The 26,570-nt window shown below is 48.9% G+C and overlaps 1 protein-coding gene across 13 annotated transcripts in view; it reads right to left on the bottom strand.

The window, feature by feature from the left end:
- Positions 1-453: 453 nt before the first annotated feature.
- DYSF (dysferlin) overlaps positions 454-26,570 on the bottom strand; it is a 291,329-nt gene continuing 265,212 nt past the window's right edge. For all 13 annotated transcript variants that reach the window (XM_065597358.1, XM_065597356.1, XM_065597357.1 and 10 more), the window contains 5 exons: positions 25,461-25,560; positions 16,933-17,111; positions 15,922-16,031; positions 15,026-15,173; positions 454-4,210 (listed from right to left, as the gene is read on the bottom strand). In XM_065597358.1, the coding sequence (XP_065453430.1) occupies positions 4,172-4,210; positions 15,026-15,173; positions 15,922-16,031; positions 16,933-17,111; positions 25,461-25,560 (576 nt within the window). In that variant the 3' untranslated portion in view covers positions 454-4,171. The remainder of the gene's footprint in view (positions 4,211-15,025; positions 15,174-15,921; positions 16,032-16,932; positions 17,112-25,460; positions 25,561-26,570) is intronic.

Below are 26,570 nucleotides of genomic sequence, written 5' to 3' on the forward strand. Positions count from 1 at the left end.
TGAACCATTTCCGGGGGCCGCCCTGAATGGCTTCTACCCCTGGTGACAAAGCTCCTGACTCCTCACCCCAGCCTGGGCTCTGCCAGGTTTTGCAGAGCATCAACTAGGCCAAGCTTCTCCAACGTCACGTTGTCCTAGATCTGCTCTCCCGGCCTCCTCCCCAGCCACGCCGCCACTGCTGGCAACTGTGCGTTCAGAGGGGTTGTACTAGACAATCGCCACTCCCGCCTCCAACCCCGTCTCGGTCTCCTCTCCCTCTCCACACGCTGTCTCTGTGCAGTTCACACGCGTCAGCAGCCCTGCACGTAGCCTCCCCGAAGTGAGCAACGAGGGCACAGAAGGGGCATCAAATATCAGCTGCATTTTGGGTGCGTGTCGGGGGCAGGGTGGGGGAAGGACCAATAACCCCACTCAGGCTGTGCACTTCGGACAATAAAACACACCGGGAACCAGAAGGTTTCATAGCGTTTCATTTGTAACCACAGTGAAATCTGCAATATCGCTTCTAAGGCATAACAGGTGATACATACACATTCCGGCTCCCTCCCTTTCGACCCGCATTGAACAGCAGCGTGACCCAGGAGACGCTCAGCATGACTCTTAAAGTCTCATCTGTTTTGGTGATGGGACGGGATGCAGCAAAAATACAAAGTGCAATAGGTGGACAGACAGGTGCACATGCTTCCTTGTGCTGCGACATGAAATTAACGATCATTTGATCTTTCTTCTTTCACGATTTAGGGCCCCGTTTTGCCCAGTTAAGTCTGTGGGAGCAGCAAACTCTTCTGAGAGAAAAATCTGGCCCTATGGTTTGAACTAGGGAAAGTGGAGAGTATTATATGGGGATACATTTGTTAGTCTCTAAGGTGCCACAAGTACTCCTGTTCTTTATATGGGGATGAAATTAAAGCAATACCATCCAAGTGTTTTTGTTCCATGTAATGGTATATTTAGATGCCCGGGACTCTGAAATCAGTACCCTTGATTAATGTTCTTTCGCCGCCACTGAACAGCCACCCTGGTTTGTTATGGTAGGGTTGCTCGTAAGTGCTGGGGAAAACACAGTGGTTTCTTAATGCAAGACGGCTTGTGAGAGCTGAGCTGTAAATGTGGGTTTGCTATGGCAGGGTTGCTTGTCAGCGCTGGGTGCACAGAGTGGTTGTTGGTTTAGGGTTGCTAATAAGCATCTGGCTGCACACATTGGTTTGTTATGGCAGGGCGGTTTATCCTTGCTGGGTTGCTGGCACTGAGGTTTTCTTTCTGAGAGGGTTGGAGGTTAGATAGCAATGTGCTGGGATAAGGAATTTCATGGACTCTGCAAGCCGAGGCAAGAAGAAAAGGGAGGTGGGATTTTCTGCCTGATTCCCAACTGCAGCTTTGATGGTGCCTCTTTGCAATCAGTGCAGAGTCGGAAGCTCCGGCAGCCAGCAGAAGGTACAGAACATAATACGTTGACACGGGCTGGGTATGGAGGAAGGAATAAATGAGACGCCCACATAGGCACAGGTGCATTTGCAAAACATACGGAGCCAACACAGATGTGAAAAGGACATGAAATACTGGTGCAAATAACACAGGGGTTTGTCAATACACTTCTCTTTCTTAGCCCAATCTTCTTAATGGGGAAAGGCTGGACTCTAGTTTAACCCAACTTTGACTAAAACGCAGCCGTCTGATGACTACAAACAAACATGGATGCAGTTTCTGACCTGAAAGGCCTGTCAGTGGGGCTGGGGGCTGTTTGGGGACCGGAATGGCAACCATATAACTGCACCTGGAATTGGCCACTGTCGGAAGACGGGATTCTGGGCTAGATGGACCTTTAGTCTGACTCAGTCTGGCCGTTCTTATGGTTTGGAAGAAACTCCCCCATCAGCAGGCTATCCCATCACTGACTTTGACAGATGTCAAGTATCAGGGGTAGCCGTGTTAGTCTGTATCCACAAAAACAACAAGGAGTCCAGTGGTCTGTTCGTCTTGAAGGTGCCACTGGACTCCTTGTTGACTTTGACAGAGTTTCTTGCACCTTTTTCTAAGCAGTTGGGGCTGGCCACTGTTGGAGACGCGATATTGGGATAGATGGATCCTTGATCTGAGCCAGCTTGGTGATTACTTTTCAGAGCTGTGTGTGTTCTTCAGGGCAGGGGCTGCTGTCCCTTGTGATTGCAAAGGGACTGGCCTGCTCTGGTGCTATCACAATGATTAATGACAATGGATCAGGGATTTAGGGCTTGTTTCTTCTCCTCTCGATCCAGCAAAGCACTTAATCATGTGCTTCTTCGGGGCTTCCATTTAAACACGTGCTTAAGCACCGTGCTGGATGGGGACCACAGGGTCACCTTTCATTGCACACTTTGCATAACACATAGAGGGTTCAGGTACTGAGTGAAACCGACCGACTGGACCAAACTCTCATCCCAGTGGAGTCAATGGGAAAGCTTCCATTTATTTCAGTGGGGTGAGGATTGAGCCCACAGACAATAGGAATAGTGGAATAACCTTATCAGAAAGTAGAGTGACCAGATGTCCCGATTTTATAGGGACAGTCCTGATTTTGGGAACTTTTTCTTATATAGGCTCCTATTACCCCCCCCCCCATCCCGATTTGTCACACTTGCCGTCTGGTCACCCTATCAGAAAGAGACATTGGTCTTTGCCTTTCACTCCTTATTTTGGAAAGTGCTCACTTACCAGGGTAATGGACACAGAACAACAACCTAAATAGACCAGGTCCATCTAGTCTAGGATACTGCCTCCAAGAGTGGCCAAGGCTAGACGCTTTAGAAAAAGATATAAAACCCTTTTAATCCACCTAGCTATACCAGGGGAGAAATTAGTTCCTGATCCCAGCTAGTGATCATATTTTGCCCTGAAGTATGAGGATGGGCAACAAAAGGAAATGCAAATGCTGCTCTCATACAGAGAAATATGCAAGTCCAAATATTGCAATCCTTACTCGGGCACAATGGCCACTTATTTCAATGGGAATTTGGACTGATTAGGAACCATAGAATTTGGCTTCCAATCCTTTAAAAAAGAGAGAGAGAGAAAAGAAAAAAACGCATTAGGCTATTTCCCTCAATAATATCATGTGGCAGTGAGTTCCACAGGTTAAATAGTAAGTACGTTTTAAATTATTGCCTTTTATCCCCAAATCCTGATTTAGAAGTTGAGGGGCATTAAACTGATTGTAAGGTTGTATATTTCATTAGTGTTGCCATCATTTAATTTAACATTGCATTTGGAGTGACGTGTTTCTTCGGGGGAGGGGAGGGAAGGGGAAACTAACATTGCACTGTCTGGCTTCAGTGTGAATTCACTCTGTTTCTCTTTAACGTGTCTGCACACCGTGATGAGGAAGGTATCTGTTTAGGGGACGCGTATGAAAATGAAGTGCGCTATAGAAAGCAATCCTTGTAGCCTTTCTGCAAGCAGAACCCCCGCTGAAGGGCAAGGGAGGTTTGCTCCAGTAATTACAATCAAATCCTGCCTTGCATTTGGTTGCTCTAGATTCTAATTCTATTCCTCGTCACAGTCTGCGCCTGCAGTCCCTATGTAGGCAAAGATCACCCCCACTGACTTCAGCAGGAGCAATAGGTGTATTGTAACTCGCCCTAGGCTACACAGTGCTTTTCATCTTCGATATGCTTTATAGACCAGCTAACTCATCTACATTGCACAGAGGGCAAAACTAAGGCAGAGAGACGTATGCAAGGCCCCCGAGAAAGGTGTGACTGGAACGCAAGAGCACTTGGCTTGTAGGCCATGATGCGGACCACTAGCCCACATTTCCTTCGCTAAGGACTGCATGATCAGTCACCCACACTGTCTCCGCAAAGCCTCGCAGCCTAACCACGCCCTACCAAACAAGGCCCTTTCTCAGTGGTGCATTGATATTCAAGCTTTACAGAATGCAGCATATAAAAAAAGGTAAAATAACAACTATTCCAAACTGGTATCGGTTACACGCTGCTTCTGAAACGTTATGGTGCATACTTCAGGGTCGCAAACGTATAGCTGCTTTTTGGCAACAGTCTAGCATCCGAGAGCATGTGTTTCTTTTCCTTCTCTGTACTGCAACACAGGCCGACGAGGAGTGGTCACTGATGTCAAACGGTGCCGTGCAGTATCCCAGGATGTACTAGACTCTCTGGCACTCGCCAGTGCCGGTTCAGCTGAAAGGTTTGACCAGTTTCATAGCAGCGTAGTTCTAAGGAAGGGAAGGAAATGACGGGGGGGAAAGAATGGACATAAAGCAGATACAATATAATGGCACATATATGTTAAAATGTTCTTCCTTTACATTGCTGCACAGTCCGGCTTCATGGCAGAAACCGGTATAGAACTCACATCCTCAGTTTGCTAAAAGACAGGGCTATTACATGTGAGCTAAAAGGGACTCGCCTCTGGTTAGCAGCAGTACAGGGCCTATGATACATAGACAAGTGGTTCTGATTCCATCCAGTAGAGAGCAGAGGTGTCTATACTCATTAGTCACTAAACCATCGTAATAACTCTCCAATTCTGTTTTCTCCTTCTATCTTATTTTTAAGATATCCAAAGTCGCACCTCTTCCCAGGCAAGTGTGCGCACGGTGCTGCTGCCTGTCTCCTCCCATCAGCCCCGTCCTCAAACAGCCCCACCACCAGCCTCCTTGCTGCAACTGAGTTTTTAAACCCTCCACTGACTTGCTCCAATCGCTCTTTCTCTTCCTGTTCCCACTGGCCCCTTAGCACCTGCTCCCTCCCTGTGCTCTTGTCCAGTCTCATTGCAATGGATGCGAGAACCTTCTTCTCTGCAGATCTTGCCCTCTAGAACCGACTCCCTGTATTGCTCTGACCTCCGCTGAAAGCTTCCCCCTCTCACTTCCTTGTGTGTTCCTCTTAGTGCATTTCCCCTCTGTTATTGGCCTCGTGGTGCAACGTGGCATTCCTCACAATGCACACCGCCATACGACATCGTCCCATCCCTGTTTTCTGTGATTTCAACCACCTTCTGCGAACCCTTGCAATTCTGTATACTGCAACGTGTCTTGGGATACCGATTGCACAGAAGGCACTATACATAATAAAGCCAGGGCATGTCACACTCTACTGTAGGCAGAATGCCCCCCTTTAAAAAGGAGATGATAGTAACATGCCGGTTAAATTATCAAGACCTACTAGAAATATGTTAATAGGCATGTTTATATCATTTGGAAAGAGCTATATTTAAACTAGCTTTGATTCACACACACACATGCCCCTCAGCCAAATTGGAAATTTCTTCCAAATACACTGAATGTAATTAGTACAGGATGTTCTATCTTAAAATCATAGGACAGGAAGGGACCTCGAGAGGTCATCTAGTCCAGTCCCCTGCACTCAAGGCAGGACTAAGTACTATCTAGACCATCCCTGACAGGTGTTTGTCTAACCTGCTCTTAAAAATCTCCCATGATGGAGATTCCACAACCTCCCTAGGCAATTTTGTCCGGTGCTTAACCACCCTGACAGTTAGGATGTTTTTTCTAATGTCCAACCTAAACCTCCCTTGCTGCAATTTAAGCCCATTGCTTCTTGTTCTTGCATTCAGAAGTTAAGGAGAACAATTTTTCTCCCTCCTAGAATCATAGAAGCATAGAAGATTAGGGTTAGAAGAGACCGCAGGAGGTCATCTAGTGTAGTCCAATCCCCTACTCAAAGCAGGACCAACACCAACTAAATCACTCCTCCTTGTAACAACCTTTAATGTACTTGAAAACTGTTATCATGTCCACCTCAGTCTTCTCTTCTCCAGACTAAACAAACTCAATTTTTTCCATCTTCCCTCATAGGTCATGTATTCTAGACCTTTCATCATTTTTCTTGTTCTCCTGTGGACTTTCTCCGAATTGTCCACATCTTTCCTAAAATATGGCACCCAGAACTGGACACAATACTCCAGGTGAGGCCTTATTGGCATGGTGTAGAGCAGAAGAATTACTTCTCGTGTCTTGCTTCTAACACTCCTGCTCTGCAAGGAGTCACTCTGTTGTTTTTAAAAAACAAAACCTAAAAGCACGTTACCGCCAAGCTCTTTTGAAAAGCACAAGCAAAGTTTGACCAAAGGCATCATGATAAATTACAACGCCTAGCGGATTAGGAGGCTGTTTGCCGATTGAGCATCGCTAATAATGCCATAAATCAGGAGAGCAAAACTGGGGCTGCTTACCAAAAGTCATTAGAAAAGCCTCCAGTGGAATAGAACTTTCTAATTAATTACACGCCATTTGTCTTTCCGAGTCGATCCCTCCAGAATAGTATTATTTTTATGATTTGACTGGTTCCATTCTGGAGGGGAGCAGGTTTCCTGTCCAGCTATGAATTTCTATTAACGAAGTGCTGAAAGCCAACTAGGATTATCAATCAGCGCAGAAAGCAAGCTGTAATTAGAATGAATGGCAATGGCTGTGCTTGCATAGCCCAAACAGAGCTTGAAAGAGGAGTAAACAGCTGTGTGAAAAACAGAGCAGAATCCAGTTGGAAGAAGCGTTACATGTTTGTATTTTGGTGGCCGCTAAAATCTTTACAATAAGCACTTTGTCCGGTAGATAACTTTACCGGGGTATTCCCTACATTTCATAGATTCAGAAGGCCAGAAGGGACTGTTATGAGCCTCTAATCTGACCTTCTGCCTAACAAAGGCTAGAGAATTTCATCCAGGGACGCGCATAGTGGAAGGCAATATCCTTCCTTATTAAGTCAAGCTCAAATGGAAAGCCCATTTAGGTCAAAGGGGGTCTTTCCATTGACTTCAGTGCACACTGGATCAGGCCCCAAGTGAGTGGTATTGAGCCTGACAACTGGTGGTGGAACCAGAGCATATCTTTTAGAAAGACATCCAATCTCAATTTAGAGAGTTCAAGAGATGATGAATTTACCACAGCTCTTGGTAAGTTTTTCCAGTAGTTAATTACACTTGCTGTTAAAAATAGCATCTTAAATCCCTTTGGAATTTTTCTAACTTCAGCTTCCAGCCACTGGATTTTATTATGCTTTTGCCTGCTGATTAAAGCTGCCCCCGATGGCAGACTAGGTAGAGGGTATATAGAAGGACAGGAAATTTCCAGGGAACATCACCATCAGAGTCCTTACGTGCAGAGGTAATGGGAAAGATTATAAGTGGCAACCACTGTATAAGTAAAGTTAGTTCAGGCTGTCAAGTAATGCGGCTATGTGGACTAGACTCCACTATATTCAGGAACCTCAGACTATCAGCTTTTCAATATTTTGCAAAACCTGACAAATTTTAGAGACAACCCGCCAAACCTTGCAGTTTTCTGCTCAAAACCAGGATGTTTTTCGAGTGGAAATGGTTTCATCGTCAATTGAAAAATGTCAATTTCCAATCATCTGCTAAAGTTCAACGTTTCTGTAGCAAAGCCCACAAAACTGGGATTTTGGTACATTTCCGTGGGAAAATGTGATATATGGCAAAAAAATAATGAAAAAAAGCAATGGATTCACAAAACAGCATGGAATGGAAGTGCAAATAGGGTTTTCTTTTTTAAAATATTGCCAAAAAATATTGTTTCTGCTGTTTGCAGAAAGCCTCGGTGGGAAGAAGGACATTCTTGTGAGTAAGTCTTGAGGTTAGGCCTCAGGAGATCTTTGTTCTATTCTCAGATCTATCACAGACTTGGTTTGTGACTTTGGAAAAGTCACTTAGCCCCTGAATCGGCTAAACATGTGCTTAAATCCACCCCTAAGTCCTTAGGTGCTCTGCTCATCTGGGGCCTTCTCAATTCTCTCCTCTGTACAATGGGTAAAATACCTCTCCAAGCTCACAGTTCAGTTGTGGAGCTAAATTCATTGACATTTCTACAATGAGCTGAGGATGCACCCAATTAAATCAACAGTAAATCTCCCCTTGACTTAAATGGGGGTGCAGAATCAAACTGTGAGAGCCACAGATGGCAGGAACTATGTCAGGGCAAATTACTACTGTAGAAAACCCATGGCTTAGACCTATGGATTGGCCATTTGCTCTTGGAATGTCTGATGACAATGGCTGCGAGAAGCTGGCTTTATTACATTGGCCATGGGAGCCAAGTCATGAGTCAGCTGGTTTGTTTCTGTTTCTTGACGGGTTCCTTTCTGCCTGAAATTCAAGGCTCTTCAAGCTGTCATGGGAGAAGAGGGAAGGTCCTCTCATGGATTGGTAACTGGTTAAAAGATAGGAAACAAAGGCTAGGAATAAATAGTCAGTTTTCAGAATGGAGAGAGGTAAATAGTGGTGTCCCCCAGGGATCTGGAGGGACATTCAACATATTCATAAATGATCTGTGCAGAGTCCTGCACTTAGGAACAAAGAATCCCATGCCCCGCTACAGGCTGGGGACCGACTGGCTAAGCGGCAGTACTGCAGAAAAGAACCTGGGGATTACAGTGGACGAGAAGCTGGATATGAGTCAGCAGTGTGCCCTTGTTGCCAAGAAGGCCAAAGGCATATTGGGCTGCATTAGTAGAAGCATTGCCAGCAGATCGAGGGAAGTGATTATTCCCCTCTATTCGACACTGGTGAGGCCACACCTGGAGTACTACATCCAGTTTTGGCCCCCCACTACAGAAGGGATGTGAACAAATTGGAGAGACTCCAGCGGAGGGCAACGAAAATGATTAGGGGGCTGGGGCACATGACTTACGAGGAGAGGCTGCGGGAACTGGGCTTGTTTAGTCTGAAGAAGAGAAGAGTGAGAGGGAATCTGATAGCAGCCTTCAACTACCTGAAGGGGGGTTCCAAAGAGGATGGAGCTTGGCTGTTCTCAGTGATGGCAGACGACAGAACAAGAAGCAATGGTTTCAAGTTGCAGTGGGGGAGGTCTAGGTTGGATATTAGGAAACACTATTTCACTAGACGGGTGGTGAAGCACTGGAATGGGTTACCTAGGGAGGTGGTGGAATCTTCATCCTTAGAGGTTTTTAAGGCCCTGGCTGGGATGATTTGACAAAGCCCTGGCTGGGATGATTTCGTTGGGGTTGGCCCTGCTTTGAGCAGGGGGTTGGACTAGATGACCTCCTGAGGTCTCTTCCAACCCTAATCTTCTATGATTCTATGATCTGGAAAAAGGGGTAAACAGTGAGGTGGCAAAATTTGCAGATGATACAAAACTACTCAAGATAGCTAAGTCCCGGGCAGACTGCAAAGAGCTACAAAAGGATCTCACAAAACTGGGTGACTGGGCAACAAAATGGCAGATGAAATTCAATGTTGATAAATGCAAAGTAATGCACATTGGAAAACATAACCCCAACTATACATATAAAATGATGGGGTCTAAATTAGCTGTTACCACTCAAGAAAGAGACCTTGGAGTCATTGTGGATAGTTCTCTGAAAACATTCACTCAATGTGCAGCGGCAGTCAAAAAAGCAAACAGAATGTTGGAAATCATTAAGAGAGGGATGGATAATAAGACAGAAAATACTATGTTGCCTCCATATAAATCCATGGTACGCCCACATCTTGAATACTGCATGCAGATGTGGTCACCCCATCTCAAAAAAGATATATTGGAATTTGAAAAGATTCAGAAAAGGGCAACAAAAATGATTAGGGGTATGGAACAGCTTCCTATGAGGAGAGATTAATAAGACTGGGATTTTCCAGCTTGGAAAAGAGGTGACTAAGGGGGGATATGATAGTGGTCTATAAAATCATGACTGGTGTGGAGAAAGTAAATATTCCTTCCCATAACACAAGAACTAGGGGTAACCAAATGAAATAAATATGTAGCAGGTTTAAAACAAACAAAAGGAAGTATTTTTTCACACAACGGGCAGTCAGTCTGTGGAACTCCTTGCCAAAGGATGTTGTGAAGGCCAAAACTATAACAGGGTTCAAAAAGGAACTAGATAAACTCATGGAGGATAGGTCCATCAATAGCTATTATCCAGGCTGGGCAGAGATGGTGTCCCTAGCCTCTGTTTGCCAGAAGCTGGAAATGGGCGACAGGGGATGGATCACTTGATGATTACCTGTTCTGTTCATTCCCTCTGGGGCACCTGGCATTGGCCAGTGTCGGAAGACAGGATACTGGGCTAGATGGACCTTTGGTCTGACGCTGTATGGCCACTCTTATGTTCTTATATTCTTATGTTCTATTCACAGTAAGCCTTAGCTCCGGCACTGTCAAGTCCCACAGAGTCTCTGGTGGAGATGCACCCCAGGTAAGGAGATGAAAGTAGGTTCCACACACCTCAAGATCTGGGACCTTTGACAACACTGTTCTGAATAGTACAAAGCAAGGAGGGCTCTCTAGCTCTGTACTCATAGGCCCATCGATGGAAAGACAATTCCTCCTTGGATAACATCCTGTGACACTAAATAACCAAGTTTAGTGATGAGCACACGGTAGGAGGGCTGAGGGGGAAAAAAAGAACCAAGAAAGCTGGGGAATCACCCTGACGAACTGCCGAGGAAATACACACGTTTCAGTGACCAGCACAAAGGACCTCCAGCAAAAGAAGCGTGCTTTATTTGAGAAACGAACATGCCCCCAGAAGACACTTCTACCCTCAGTATGGATAATCGAGTCCACAAGTGTGCATCTCAGCTGCAAGAACACCGCTTGCTTGCAAAACTAAGTGCATGGGGCTTAGGGGTCCAGGAGGCAAAGTATCCATCAAGATGTTTGGTGTGTCTCTACAACAAAGTCAGGGAGAAGAAAAGTGAGCAAAGCAGCACAGAGAAGATGTTGCACGGGATTGCCTTTGCTGAACTGACAGCATGCACTGAAGAGACAAGACTGAATGAAGCTGTGACTCCAGTCTCTAAACTACCAGACCTCCCATGGCACTATAGCGCTAGACTAGAACAGCTGTGGGTGGCTGGCTGGGAGCATTCACAGCACTGACCTAAAATCCTGTATCCTCTCACATATTCCAGGTGTCCAAGCACACAAAGGACATGCTGTGCTCCTTGCCTTCAACAAGGATATCAGACACGCCCTCTGAAAAGCATGTGAGGAAGACTCTGACAACAGCAAAAATTATTTGAAGGAACATGTTTCAAATGAAACACAGTTTACTGGATCGTTTGACCCATGATGCCAAACAAGATCTGCACCTGAGTCACTATTGGCACTGATCTCCATGACATTGGATGGTCCAAACATCAAAACTCAGAACAAATTTCCATCCATCCAACTACACTTACGTTGGCACACCTGTTGCTGTAGAACAGCAATATCCATCGCCGTGAAGTACCACGACACAGCTTGAGAAAGATCTTTACTAATCGACATTGGTTTGACTTTTCACGTACAGGCACCAAAAAATGAGTTAGCGGCTACCGTCTTTAAACGTGGATTGTCCATCGCCTAAGACAGAGTGTTGGCCATCTGTCCCAGCATGGCAAACAGCGCATGCCAACACTACGAGGATGAGAAATGTTGTCTGTCTTCTAAAGATTTGTGGTGGTCTGTTCACTACTGTGGACGACATAGACCACAATCCCAGCTCCACCATAGCAACAAACTCCTTGCACAGAATGGGGATATCAGTTTTTCAGCATCCCAGTACTCCTAGAGGGAGTTGTCAGGGATTCCCAGCCTAGACCGTGAGACTGCAGCATCAGTGAAGAAGACTATATCATCACCTCCTGAGTCTTACACAATTGTCCCTCCCTGTGCAGAGAAACCCACAGGGAGAGGATCAGCCCAAGAGGGGCAGAAGAGCGGTTGGTTCAGCAGAGGAAAGAGAAGCTAGGATGCTCTAGGGAGAAGCCAGAAGCCTGCGAACCAAAGGGAGGTTGTGTTAAACCCAAGCTGTGGGGAAGCTGCACAAGGGGGCTTGGAGTTAGGAAGCAGGCCAGGGAAACAGCAGCATACCAGAAGAAGCAGCCCTAACTGGAGCTGGAACCCATAGTAGAGGGTAGGCCTGAGTTCCCCTAACAGCCCCGAGGAAGGGGCGTACGAGCCCAACGGAAGGAATATTTAGCCTAGGGTGTGGCTGAAGACTGACCCCAAAGGACAGGACAAGGAATAACCCATAAGCAGGTCAAAAGCTCTTTTGTGTAGGGATATTTAGTTAACATTCAAATTGGACCTTTTTGTTAATCCGGAAGGGGACTGAACTTTTGGGGACTTGGCTGGACGGCTGAGCCATGGAAGACCTGGTGAGAGGCAGACAGCCTGCAGGAGGCACCAGAGACAGGGGCCCCTTGCAGAATCACCCCCTGACACACGGGGGCACTGGGGGTTGTGAGGACACTACCTTACAGTGCCACAGTGTAGGAAAGATGTGGACAAACTGGAGAGAGTCCAGAGAAGAGCAACAGAAATGATTAAAGTTTTCAAAAACTTGATCTATGAGGAAAGGCTAAAAAAAATGGGCAAGTTTAGTCTTGAGAAAAGAAGACTGAGGGGGGACCTGATAGTCTTCAAATATGTCAAAGGAGTTATAAAGAAAACTGTGATCAATTGTTCTCCATGTCCATGACAAGAAGTAATGGGCTTAATCTGCCACAAGGGAGATTTAGATTAGATATTAGGGAAAACTTTCTACCTCTAAGCAAGGTTGTGGAATTCCCATCATTGGAGATTTTTAAGAACAGGTTGGACAAACAGCTATCAGGGATGGTCTAGGTTTATTTGATCCTGCCTCATCGCCAGGGAACTGGACTAGATGACCTCCCAAGGTCCCTTCCAGGCCGACATTTCTATGATTCTATGAAAATCCTTAAACTCTCTGCTGCTCTGGGGCCTTTAGCTCTCCCTGTCTCCGTTTTCAGCGTGTATCTTCTTCTCCCACCCGTTGTCTGTATAGATCAGTGGCTCTTTTCCATAATGCGACTTTCCCAAGTTTCCCCTCCCATTTACCCTGGAACACCCTCCCCCATCCTTCCGTTACCAATATAGGAAGGAAAGGCAGTCATAACCCACGGACACCTGCTCATGACTCCCAACCTGAGAGCATATGATTCAGGGAGTGTCTCTTACTGTCTGTATATGCCACACCTAGCACACTGGGCCCCGTTGTTGGCTGCAGCCTCTATGGGCTACTGTAATCCAAATAATAATATAATGGATTGTCCTTTAATGTACCAGTGACTCTTGCCAAAGATCTGTATCTAGAGTGACCAGACGGCCCAACGTTATCAGGACCTTCCCAGCATTAGGGGCTTTGTCTTATATATGCAACTATGTCCCGCCTCTGAAAGAAAGTGTCCCGATTTTTCACACTTGCTATCTGATCACCCTAGGGGTAGCCCCAATACACAAGCCATCCCCACTGTTCTAGCTTTAATGCCAAAGGTTGATATTTAAGAGAGCAGGAAAGGAAGTAAATCTCTGAGTGGGATAGACAACCCGGTGACCCAAAAATCTGGGGGAAGCCATTTCAAATAAATGAAACCAGAAACATTCCATGAAACAGTCTAGCTTTCAAGAAAGATGACTAAGCCTGTCCAAAGTGAAATGAAATACAACAACAATTTGCTATGAACAGTCAGAGAAAAACACAAGCAATAATGAATGTAAATCAATATTTAGAGCTAAAGGATTTTTGTTTCTCTCCACTTAGTTTTAGTACCATAATATCATAACAAATCCTAAACCACTGGAAACTTAAAGGAGACAGTAGGGCTAGAAGGGAGATCTTCCTGCTCAGAAAGAACAGGCCCTGCTACTTGAGCTAAGGAAAATCTTCATTAATTGCTTGCAGTATAGGGCATATGAAACACAACCGACTATTTCTGATTCTGTCTAGCAGGGCATGGTGCTTCGCACTTGTATGATTATGTCTTTTTAAATAATATTTAGCAAGTAACTGATCGTTTCTCAGACGAGGCAAGTATTATTGTCCTTTAGTAAAGATGGGGAACCGGAGGTAAAGAGACGTGTCTAGAGTTGAGAGCCAGGAACTCCAGAGCTGTAATCCCATCATATCTTTGTCCTCCAGAACAATCTATTGTGCGTGATCTCAAATGGTTTGAAGGAGATTACAGTGCTTAGGAGACATTGAGCACTTTGCTTTATGGCTGCACACGAAGCAATCTGCAAATGCAGCCTCTCTCTTGGATAAAGTTATAAATTCCCCCAAAAGAGTGTGTGGGGGGGTGGGGTTTATAGATATACACAGCACAGAATTTGTTAAGTGCTGGAAAGAAAGAGGTAGGTCATTTTTCTATCAGTCTGGGGAGGGGAGGAATGGGATCCAAAACACAGCATGAATTATTTCAGTGTTTTAAAAACAGGAGGATTTGAAACCCATCCCCAGGCCAAGCTGGAAGGCTGGAGGTTTGGTTATTTATTTATTTTGTTTTGCAAACGGAACTGAACGCAAGGCAGAAAAAGCCACTGTGCTGATTAATGAGGTGGGATCCTTTCCCCTCCGTTCCATACATTATGTCAGCAGAACACTCCTTCCAAGCCCTGATAATGAGAGATTGGGCTGCCTGGATCCCTGTAAACTACCCTGCATCTTTAACCAATTACACTTGAACATACTTTCACTACTGCTCAATGCGGGCGGGGGGGAGCTGCCTTTCTCTTCAAGGCAGCAACAGCGCTTTCCATCCCTGGATGGCCTTCCACGTGAGGATCTCAAAGCACGTTGGAAATCAATGAAACCTCACCGCCTACCCCGCGAGGCTGGGATTAGTATAATCGCCACCCCCATTCTACACATTGGGGAAACCGAGGCACAGAAAAAGGCATCTGACTTGACACACAGCAGAATCCAGACAGACAGACCCTGGAAATCCCCCACCATCCCTATCCCTGGGGCAGCCTCATTGGCGCTAGCAATGGAGATATGGGTATAGCAGGCCAGGTGCCCGCAGCATAGCTACCAGGACATGGACCCCTGCTCTGAAATGACGAGGTGTGGCTCAAATAACAAGGGCATGCCCACGCTAGGGCTATGGGGGGAGTTGTGCCGACGGCAGGGCAGTGGTGGGAAATGGGTAAGTAAAATGCCAGCGTAGCCACGGCATGGGGGCTGGTTCTAATAGCTGTCTGGGGGGCCTGGCAGTGTTTCTCCAGCCCCTGCTGACATCGTACCGGGAAGGCGTAGATGAAAATCCCGATGAAGAGCAGCAGGATGAAGACCACGACGGCGATGAGAAAGACCCACTTGAAGCGCCGCCACAGGATGTACTTCATGGTTTTGTAGGGGGAGGTGAACCACAGGAAGGAGGTTTCCGGGCGCCTGCAACCAGGACCGTCAGGGTTAGCTCTGAGATGGCTGCACGGGATGGTCCCCTCAGCCTTTAGCGACTGCTGAGCGCGACAGGTGTCTCCAAGGGGGATTGCGCCCAGTCGGACCCCCAGACGCCCCGCAGAACACGCCCGCTGAACCCCCCCCCCACCGACATCCTGGGTGCGTCCAGGCAGAACATGCCAGCTGAGCTCCCGCTAGATATGTACTGACCAGATATACCCATGGTACCATCTGAACCCTCTTGGATACCATGAGTACATCTGGGCAATACGTGCCATCTAAGCCCCCTTAGATACCACGGGGTACATCCTGGCACTACATCCCATCTGAACCCCCTTGGATACTATGGGTACATCCTGGCACTACATCCCATCTGAGCCCCCAGGGATACCATGAGTACATCTGGGCAATACGTGCCATCTGAGCCCACCTTGGATACCACGGAGTAAAGGCAGGAAGTACATGTCATCTGAGCCCACCTTGGATACCACGGGGTACAGGCGGGCAGTACGTGACATCTGAGCCCACCTTGGATACTACAGGGTAAGGCGGGCAGTACGTGCCATCTGAGTGCACACACACACCGATGGCAGTGAGCTCTAATGCCCCACTGTAAGTGTTTGCTGGATTGGGCCTCTGTAGATTGTGACCTCTTGGCCCATGGGGCCTGTCTTTCCAACTTGCTTCTAACGTGTCCCGGGTCCCTATGGTTGGTTTAGAATCAACCAGCTCTTACTTGGGGTCTTCCAGCTTCGGGTTCATGTTTGGCTCATCGCGGCCCGTCCCTGCCGGCCTTTCTTCCTGCTCCTGCTCGGTCACAATCTCCAAGGTCATTTCCAACTTACCCTGCATGGGAAAAGAGACAGGAAATAGAGTAACTGGCTTTGTGGAGCGAACCACTGACTTGGGAAAGGAAAATTGCTTCAGGGCTTCAGCCAATGGCTAACTCTTAGGGATCAGGGTGATTATCGCACATCTGCTACTGCTGGATTCGGGTCCTGGCCACAGGTCGCTGGACTAAATGGACCGTGGGTCTGATCCAGTCTGGCAATTGTTGTGTTCCTCTGTTTCAAATTAGAACTCTGTGGGAGGAGGCTGAGTTAGATTCACCCATATTTTCTTAAGCCAAGAACATACATATCCCTTCCGTCTATTCTTCCGTGAAAGGGCTAGCAAATGAGTGGCCAGGCTGCAGTGTCTGAGGAAACCACGAATATTGAGCCACTAATGGAGAATATTTGCAAAAAGTGACTTTTCAATATGTAATCAAGCGCGTTCACTGGGTTCTACGTGCTATTCCAGGCCGGGAACAGACCACGTGACCTCAACGACCAGTCAGAACAATTCAGTTTTCCAGCTATCAACCTCTCATTCAGGGACCATCATTTTGCTCCGTTTCTACCGTGCCTAGCGCAATGGGGCCCTGGTCGACGACTGAGGCTCTTAGGGTGCACAGATGAATGATCATGAGAAATTGGAGAATACAAAACAGGGCAACGTTCACGACAACAAATGATTTGTTCTGAATGATTTGTCCAGTGCTGTGACAAAAGCTGGAAAACCCTTAGGAGAGGAAGGATGGACCAGGGTTTAGGGCACTAGTCTAGACCATAGGGCAATTCCCTGCTTTGCCACAGATTTCCTTTGTGACCTTGGGCAAGTCACTTAGTCTCTCTGAGCCTCAGTTCCCCACCTGTACAACGGAGATAAAAGCACAGATGATGCCAAGTGAGCCAAAGGGACTTACTGCTATGGTCTTCTTCTCTTCTGCCTCCACAACACAGGGCCACCAGCCCTTGACAGCTTTCTGCTCAAAGAGCGACACAAATCGGTCAGAGGACAAGGTCTCATCCAGGAGGTTTAAGGAGCATTTCTCAGCCGTCTTGGCGGGTGCTGGCATCCGGTTGAGGTCCATCTGAACAGAACCTGCAAGGAGCAACGCTAGCATTTACAGGTTGAGCATGAATCACATTCCCCAGGATCTGGAGGGAGATTGGGGTTCGGGACAGGCTGGGGGTTCCCTGACCCCATGGCCCCAGCCAAAAACGTTAACACGTGGCATAACGGGCACCGAAATCAGGACTGGATTTTCCAATGAGCTCAGCTCCCATTGTGATACCATCCGGCAGCTTTTCTAAAGAACTTAGCGCCCAGCGTGCGGAGTGACTAAGGACCAACTTATTTAAGACCTTGGCTGTCCCTGTGCCCTAGTGCCACTGTGGCAGTCAGGGGGCATCTGGCTTGTATGAGAGAGCAGGGCCGGCTCTAGGATTTTTGCCGCCCCAAGCAAAAACAATTTTGGCCGCCCCCCCGCTTTTTTTCTTACCCCACCCTTGGCCCCGCCTCAACTCCGCCCCTTCCCCAAATCCCCAGCCCTGCCTCCTCCCCCCAGGCTCTCAAGCCTAGGAGGGAGGGAGGGAGAGGGAGAAGCAGCGCGTGCGCCGGCCACTCGGGGTCTCCCCCTCCCTCCCAGGCTCTCAAGCCTAGGAGGGAGGGAGGGAGAGGGAGAACCAGCGCGTGCGCCGGCCACTCGGGGTCTCCCCCTCCCTCCCAGGCTCTCAAACCTGGGAGGGAGGGGGAGCAGCGGCGCGCGAATCAGCTGTTTCGCACGCCGCGGCCGCTCGGGATCTCCTCCTCCCTCCCGGGTTTGAGAGCCTGGGAGGGAGGGTGAGCAGCGGCGCGCGAGCGGCAGCAGCGGAGGTGAGTTAGGGCGGCCGGGGCACATTTTTAGGGGCGGCATGGCCCACGCCAGAATGCCGCCCCTAAAAATGTGCCGCCCCAAGCACCAGCTTGTTTTGCTGGTGCCCAGAGCCGGCCCTGTGAGAGAGGGAGGCAGCTGGCAGCATCCAGTCTGTATAAGAGCAAGGGGCAGCCAGCAACAGTCTCAGGGTCTGGCTACACTGCAATGTAATCCCAGGGGCAGTGGGGCTTGAGTGGATTCCCGGGCCTGAACATCCACATTGTATTTTAACACTATGTTAAGACCTTTCTAATCCGTGCTCGAACCTAGCGCTCTGGCGTCCACACTGCAGTGCTCAGGCCTAAATCAAAATCACCATATCCCAGAGTCCCTAGCACCTCCCCAGCCGAAATGTGACTGCTGTAGCCCTAGTGCCATGGTGCACTGTGGGAAAACTTTCCTGCCCGCCCTGCACGTTACCAGGAAGCAGCTCGCTTTGCAAAAGGCTTGATGGCTTCCCTCGCCGTTGCAAACCCAGGCAGCTCTCTGATAGTGCGCTGGGAGATCGGTGATCAGAAGAGAATGGGTTAACGCTGGCCTGAGCTGCTGCCGTTTGCAAAGCGGGGGTAACTTCCGTTTTCAATAGCGTGGATTGCAGACTGTTGGGATAGGAAGTTGTCCCGTGGAATTGTGGGATACTTCTGGCTCTCTCCTGGGACCCGAGTCAAGCAGGGCTGCATCTACACTGCAATAGGCCTTGGACCCTGGGTCCCGACTTAACTCGCACTTGGACTTCCAGCCATGCAGGGCCCTGGGACCCTGGGTCCAAGCCCTGGGTGAGCACCAGTGCAGTGTAGACGCAGGGGGCGTAAGACTTGAGCCCGGGCTTATGCTGCAGCATTCACATACCCTGAGCTTTGGAAGTCACTCCCTCTTGGTCTGAAATAATCCTCTCGTGGACCTTCAGGGCATGCTGCAAGCCGCGCTGGCTTGCCTGAGCTCAGAGAGATTGGAAGGCTTCCAGCAGGAGCACAAAGAACTAGGGACTATGGGAAGAATGATATCTCCCTTTGTAAAGTGCTTTGAGTTCTACGGATGAGATGTACCAGTTACTATCACTCAACAGACATAATCAGCTACCTCATTTATATGTGCATCTATTCCGTGATGTATAATTCATTGCTTACAGCGCTCTGTTAGAAGCCTGACAAAAGGGCCTCCCAGTTTTGGTTCTCGCTTTGCCAACGTGCAGCAGCTTGCAATGCGGCTTTCACATTGTCCAGTCTCTCAAGTTAAGCAGAGGTTTTCTACAGGGAGGTTAGTACAGCGTCCAGGTAAGGAACCACCCAAGGAAATCCCAGAATTAACTGCTCTCGTGTGGTGGTGGGGCCGATGTACTGCTGGAGGCACAGAAGAGAGGTAACGTGTTGGTCCTGACCATTTGTGGACAATAAAGATCCCACAGCAGTATTTTCAGGGGGCGGTGTGTTAGCCCAGATGTCCTGCTTGCAACCCCGTTGGGCATTTACATTCTGCCTGCCCCACCCCTTCCACCTCTGCAATTTCAATTGGATACAATTTGCCTCCTCACTTCCCGCCCCAAACTGTTTTGTCAAAAATTCACTAGTTGTGAAGATCTTGTTTTCTCCCTATGTTGCCTGAACTAGCCATCTTCTAAATCTTACTGTTCTATGGTCCCAGCTAGCCTGGTGGGGGCTGGGAGCTTCAAATGCACCTAAGTGACTTAGGAGTAGGGGATTTGTCTCCTTCTAAGTCACTTAGGAAATCTCACCCCTGGATCTTGCTAACGCATAGATCACATTTCACAGGATCTGGGGGGAGATTGGGGTCCGGGACAGGCTAGAGGTCCCCTGACCCAACCATTAAGAACTGCAAGAGGAACATCACCTAGGTCTGATTGCCCAACGCCATACTAGCCTGGGAGAGAAGTGTGGCATCTAAAGTTAGACAGCAAAATGCGTCTCAGACACCTACATGCTGATTCAAAGAGGGATTTAGACAGATAAATGTTGATCCAGGCACCTCCTTTGCCTCAGCCAGCATTTATTCATAGATTCATAGACTCTAGGACTGGAAGGGACCTCAAGAGGTCATCGAGTCCAGTCCCCTGCCATCATGGCAGGACCAAATACTGTCTAGACCATCCCTGATAGACATTTATCTAACCTACTCTTAAATATCTCCAGAGACGGAGATTCCACAACCTCCCTAGGCAATTTATTCCAGTGTTTAACCACCCTGACAGTTAGGAACTTTTTCCTAACGTCCAACCTAAACCTCCCTTGCTGCAGTTTAAGCCCATTGCTTCTTGTTCTATCCTTAGAGGCTAAGGTGAACAAGTTCTCTCCCTCCTCCTTATGACACCCTTTTAAATACCTGAAAACTGCTATCATGTCCCCTCTCAGTCTTCTCTTTTCCAAACTAAACAAACCCAATTCTTTCAGCCTTCCTTCATAGGTCATGTTCTCTAGACCTTTAATCATTCTTGTTGCTCTTCTCTGGACCCTCTCCAATTTCTCCACATCTTTTTTAAAATGCGGTGCCCAGAACCGGACACAATACTCCAGTTGAGGCCTAACCAGCGTAGAGTAGAGCGGAAGAATGACTTCTCGTGTCTCGTTCACAACACACCCAGTGGTATCCGGGTGCTTGATTCAGGTAGCCATGTTTGAAAGTGGGGCCAAGCGTCACTTGGCACTCGCTTTCTGAGTGCTCAGAGCCAATGGTGACGAACACAGCATAGATGCCCAGGCAGAGTAAATTAGAGACAAGGTGGAGGAGGTGACAGCTTTTATTGGCCCCACTTCTCTCCCTCTCACTAAAAGTGGGGCCAATAAAAGATATCACACACTCACCTTGTCTCTCTAGTACCCTGTGCCCCCGAAACGGCTACAACTACCCTGCAAACAGGAAGAGTAAATGAGATTTCCAGTCGTCCCTTGGCATGTCCTTGGCTGCCGTTCCGATCAGTCACTGGTGACTCTCCCCCGTGACCCACTGCTGTGCCGCCTGCTGCAGTCTGCAGAGAGGCTCTCACAGAAGGGCTGGGTCATTCGCCTCGGGGGGATGTGCAAAGCTGGACCTTAAGCCACTGTACTATGTGTCCCCCGAACCGTGGCTGGGTTAGACTAAGCCCCTAGCAAGAGGTTCCTGAGATCCTCTATGTCCCTGGGGTGGTGTCGTGCATACTGATGGCCCTCAAAGATATAATCTCTCTCCTCACTGCTCTCGATCCCCATCTCTGGCCGAGGGTTACCACCTTTGAAATGCAAAAAACCCAGCACGCACCTCCCCTGCCAGGCAAGCCCACCTCACCCCCAACCCCCAAGCACACGGCAACTCTGCATGCCCCCTTCAACAGCCATTTGCAGTATTCAGAGCGACAACACATCGAGAATACGATTTTTAACAGCCCCCGCCCCCAGCATGGGATTTTGGGCCCCACTTGCAGGAGCTTTCACCCCCACACTGTCCGTCCCAAGCTCAGCAACCAGTTCTGCTCCCCAGCTGGAGCCCGGCTTCTCCTGCAGCTCCCAGTTTTTCGCCCTCCCGCATTCCAAGCCCTGGGGGCTGCAGAGCCCCTTCCCTCCCCCTCCCAGGCCAGGTGTTGCAGGGGGAGAGGGAGGGAGAGGGTCAGGGGTTGTACCATCCAGTCCCCACTGCTCACAGGGGTCAGGGGGACAAGTGGCAGAGCCGCCCTGAGCTGCTGGGGTCTCTGCTCCCCTCCCCTCCTGTGAAAGCAGCGTGGGCTCCTACGAGCAGGGGAGAGAGCTCTGCCTGCTTCCAGCAGCAGTTCTGATTGGCTGCTCTGCCTGGGAGGTGGGGCAATGGGAAAGGCAGCCAATCAGAAAGGGATCTGAAATGCATGTGGGGATTGGAGGTTCTGGCTTCGCCAACCTGGCTTCCAGCCCTGGCCGCACTGGACTCCCCCTCTCCCCTGTAAGGGTGAGGTCTAGGGTTGCCAACTTTCTAATCGCACAAAACCGAACACCCTAGCCCTGCCCCTTCCCTGAGGCCATGCCCCCCTGCCCTGCCCCTTCCCTGAGGCCCTGCCCCCCACTCACTACATTCCCCCTCCCTTGGTGTCTCGCTGTCCCCCACCCTCACTCACTTTCACTGGGCTGGGGCAGGATGCGGGAGGGGGTGAGGGCTCTGGCTGGGGGTGGGGCTGGAGATGAGGGGTTTGGGGTGCAGGAGGGGGCTCTGGGTTTGGGGGACTCAGAGCTGGGACAGGGGGTTGGGGTGCGGGGTTGGGACATGGGCTTACCTCAGACGGCTCCCGGTCAGAGGCGCAGCAGGGCTAAGGCAGGCTGCCTGCCTGTCCTGACTCTGCGCTGCGCCCTGGAAGCAGCCAGACTGTCCAGCTCCTCGTTGGGGGGGCCGCCGTTCCTGGCCAATGGGAGTGTGGAGCCGGTGCTCTGGGCGGGGACAGCATGTGGGGCGTCACGTCCCCCATGCATAAGAGCCGGACCTGCTGGCCACTTCTGGGGCGCAGCATGTAGCCAGGACAGGTAGGGACTAGCCTGCCTTAGCTCCGCAGCACGGCCGACCAGACTTTTAACGGCCCGGTCGGCGGTGCTGATCGGAGCCTCCAGAGTCCCTTTTCAACTGGGCGTTCCGGTCGAAAACCGGACACCTGGTCACCGTCGTGAGGTCCCTGCAGGTCAGGGATGGGAAGGGCTGGTGCTGAGGTGCCATGCAGTTCCCTTTGGGGGACAGAAACGGGTGTGTGGGGCCCAGTCCAGAGCAGGGGCAAATGGACACTGCTCAGCTGGTGTCAGTGGCACTTCCCCCATTGACACCACCTCGGGATCCGTCCCCCGCCACCTCCAGGGCTTGGGTCAGCTGAGCACTGAGCTCCCTGTGAAGGAAGGCACCTGGGGATTTCATCAGTAGAAATTGAGGGAGCCTGATCCCTCAGAGGAGAAAACCTAGCAGGAGAATGGCCTATTCCCCAGGCAGCGCCTCCGGCCGCTCCTGCATTAACCCTGTGCAGACAATGCAGGGCAGAGTGGGAGCTGGGACTTATCGGTGCTTTCCTTGACAGGTGCCCAGAGAGAGGGTCGCATTGGCACCAGGCCGCTTGCATGGGGACCACTGAATTTGCATTCAGTGGAGTAGATTGCATGTGCAGCCCCATTGCAAAGCCCTCCCCGAATGACCATGTCCTCACTGGTGCTGCGCTCCCTCATGGGGTCCACTAGGACTTCAGAGGCGTATCCCATAGTGCTTTGTGCTGCAGTGACCTCAACCACTCTAAGTCTTTCCCAGTGAACTGTGAGAACCCTGGGCTGTGTTTGTGGGCACGCAGGGGGAATGGTGGGAAGGCGCTGAAGGACTATCAGCACTGGCGTGATGTAGCCTGGGTCCACACTGCAAAGTGAAACACAGGCTGTGACCCATGTGCCCAGCTGGGCCAGCTGGCTGAGTGAAAAGCAGCACTTCACCAGGGTCAGCGGGTTGGGGGTGTGGATGGGAAGGGGCGAGGGGAACACCCAAGACCCCGCGTTAACTCGTTAGTAAAGACAGACCCTGGATACTGCCTTGTTCCAGGGGGAGCACTGCACGTTAGATGCGGAGTCCCCCCGGCTGCCCCTCTGTGTTAACAACAGTGGCTTCAGCACAGAAAGCTGGGGGCTGCATCAGACCTACAGGGTGCATTGTGTGTCCCCCCCACTTTAGGCAAACTAGAAAACATCCCTCCTCCAACCCTGAGTCAGGCACCAATAAACAGCCACTCAACAATTCTGCGGTGCAGAGGCAACCACCTGTTTGTACCCTGGACAACAATGGGCCATGTGGACATGCAGATAAACCCACCTGCCCACTCCGGCACACACGCAGGGAGACAGAAACATGGACCTCCAGCCAGACTGATAAATACACGGACACCAAGACCCTCTCCTGAATTTCAGACCTGCCTGCAGGAAAACCCCCTCTGAGATGGGCTGCCTCCCTCTGGGGGCAAGGGGGTTCTGGACTGCTGGGGGGGAAGGAGAAGTGATGGGGGAGGCATCGTGATGTGAAGAACTGATGTGGGAGCTGGGGGGAGTGAACTGATGTTGCGGGAGAACTGATGGGACAGAGATTCTGCAGCAGGGGGCCAAAATCACCTCACTCCATACATTCGGGAGAGCGGGCCACACTGATCGTCACCCGCACACGTTGTATTCAGAAATCAAAAGAATGGCCAGAAAACTCAGTGCAACACGAAGCAGGCCGGAGCTGAAGAGGGAGGCTAGGTTTGGGGCAGCACATTTCAATGCAGAGCAGTGAAATCAGAGAGAGTTTGGAGAAGAGAGCTCAGAAAGGTTTAGAAATTAAAATGCTCTGAAGAGATCAGAAGATGGAACTCCTGACATTTCTGTGGCACCTGAAACAGCCTCAAGCACTTCACAAACTATCTACATCCAGTGCAGCCACTTCTGGGGTAGAACGCTCAGCAAACTGCGCAAAACAGAAAGGGGGGAATTTTGTCTGAGGAAGCCAAGCTCCTGCATTCTTACACAAAATGCCCCAGGATCTTTAATGTCCATGCAGAACAGACCGGACCTTGGTGTTTTAAAGTCTTGTCTGAAAGACCCATGTGTAGCAAACTGCATGGAATTCAGTCTATCTACCTTGGCATGGGCTGAAAAGCCGGCCATGTTTGTTCTGGAGGAGAAAAGGCGGAGAGGAAACATGAAAAGTGACTACAAATAGAGGATATAAAAAGGGTGTTAGAAAGAGGTTTGAAGCCAATTCTCACTCATTATTGAAGACAGAACAAGACTCTCTGGGCTTATAGAAAGCTGCATCAAGGTGGAATCCTAGGAAAAAATGTTTAAACTCTGAAGGATATTGAAGATGATGGGGCAGGTACCAAGGTTTGTGAAATCGGCATTAATGGAGGCACTGGGATAGAAACGCAGCTCATGTAAATCACAGCAGCTCTACAGAAATCATTGGAACCACCAATAATTTATACCAGCGGAGGACCTAGCGCACTGAAGGTGGAGTCCGAAGATCTAGCATCGGTCTAGCATCAGTCCTGCTGTGATACAGGGATCTGAACTATGCTGTCACTGACCCACTAGACTTTCCTGTAATCCAGAGGATTCTATAGTGATTTGATCTCTATGTCCACATCTTGCTTGCTCTCTCTGTTTCAGTACTGGGCATTAGAGGGGTGTGACATTCATTGCCTGAAACTTTTTATCAGCGAAAAACGCAGATTCTGAGACACCAAAACATTTCTCAAATGTCTGATGGCTTCACAGAGTGGTTCATATTGAAAACAAAAAAACTTCTGAAAAAAATGTTTCAATTTTTCACTTCAAAATGACTTGTACAGAAATTTCATTTGGTTTTTTTAAAGTTAAAAAAAAACATACTAAATTGACGCGGAATGTTTAGTGTCGAGTCAAACAAAACATTTTGTTCTACTCAAAAGGATTTTTGTTTACTTTTCTATTTGCCAAAAATGTTCTAAAAATTACTTTTCAGGTCAACTTGAATTTTTTTTTATATATTTTTCAGAATTGACAGCAACTCGAGAAATCAGTTCTTTGAACTAAAGACATGTCCCAACTTACCCAAGTAGTCATCAAAAGAGAATTTGTCATTGTCCCAGATCTGGAGGATAAGCTGGGGTGGGACCTTATTGTCCGTCTTGTCCAAGCTCCAGAAGTGCTCCTACGGTCACAGGGGAAAGGAAACAAACCAGAAAAGACGTTGAGCAGAAAGAGCAATACAGTGGCAATCATCATTTCATACATTGTGTGTCCTTAGCTCCCTCAGAGCATGCAGCCATGCTACCACAGACTAATCTCATTAGTTCTCACGTGTTATAAGCACTGGCCTTAGTCAATTGGATGGGAGACATTCAGTGGTGGTGTAGTTGTCTCCCGCTGCCTAGACCACCCAATGCCAAGGACCCCGAAGGGTGGTAACAGGTACCATGCTGCTGAAGGATCTCTCTTTTGGATTCATACATTTTAAGGCCACAAGAAACAATCATAATCATCCAGTCGGACCTCCTGCATAACAGAGGCCAGAGAACCTCACCCTGCAATTCCTGCATCAAGACCACAATTTCTGTTTGGGCTATGGGAGATCTTATTGAAAGATACTGAGTCTTGACTGAATGGCTGCAAGTGATGGAGAACCCCACCACATCCCAAATTCCAAATGACCATCCATGTTTAAAATGTATGCCTTATTTCTAGTCTGAATTTGTTTCCCTTCCACGTCCAGCCATTGGATCTCATTCTGCTAGATTAAAGAGCCACCTACTGTCAGAAATCTCTTCCACATACACATCTGTACAGCCTTTGATCAAGTTACCTTTTAACCTTCTCTTTCATAAACTAAATAGATTAAGTTTCTTCAGCCTCTCACTGGAAGGCATGATTTTCAGATCTCAAATCATTCTTGTGAGTTTTTTCTGAACCCTTCCAATTTTTCATCATCTTTTGAAGTGTGAACCAGAGAACTGGACACAGTATTCCAGTAATGGTCCCACCAGATGAGTCTTGGTCCCTGTAACAGGGCACCTGCCCTGCACTGGCCCTAAAAGGGTTAAAACCAGCCTATGAAGGCTGAGAGGCAGGCAGTCAAAGGAGTGGCTGCAGGGGAAATAGCCAATCAGGGTCCAGCCGGCCCATATAAAAGGAAGCTGCAGACCAGAGCGAGGGAGTCTACTG

The sequence above is a fragment of the Chrysemys picta genome, chromosome 5 (genome assembly GCF_011386835.1).
Source record: "Chrysemys picta bellii isolate R12L10 chromosome 5, ASM1138683v2, whole genome shotgun sequence".
NCBI classification, from domain to species: Eukaryota; Metazoa; Chordata; order Testudines; family Emydidae; genus Chrysemys; species Chrysemys picta.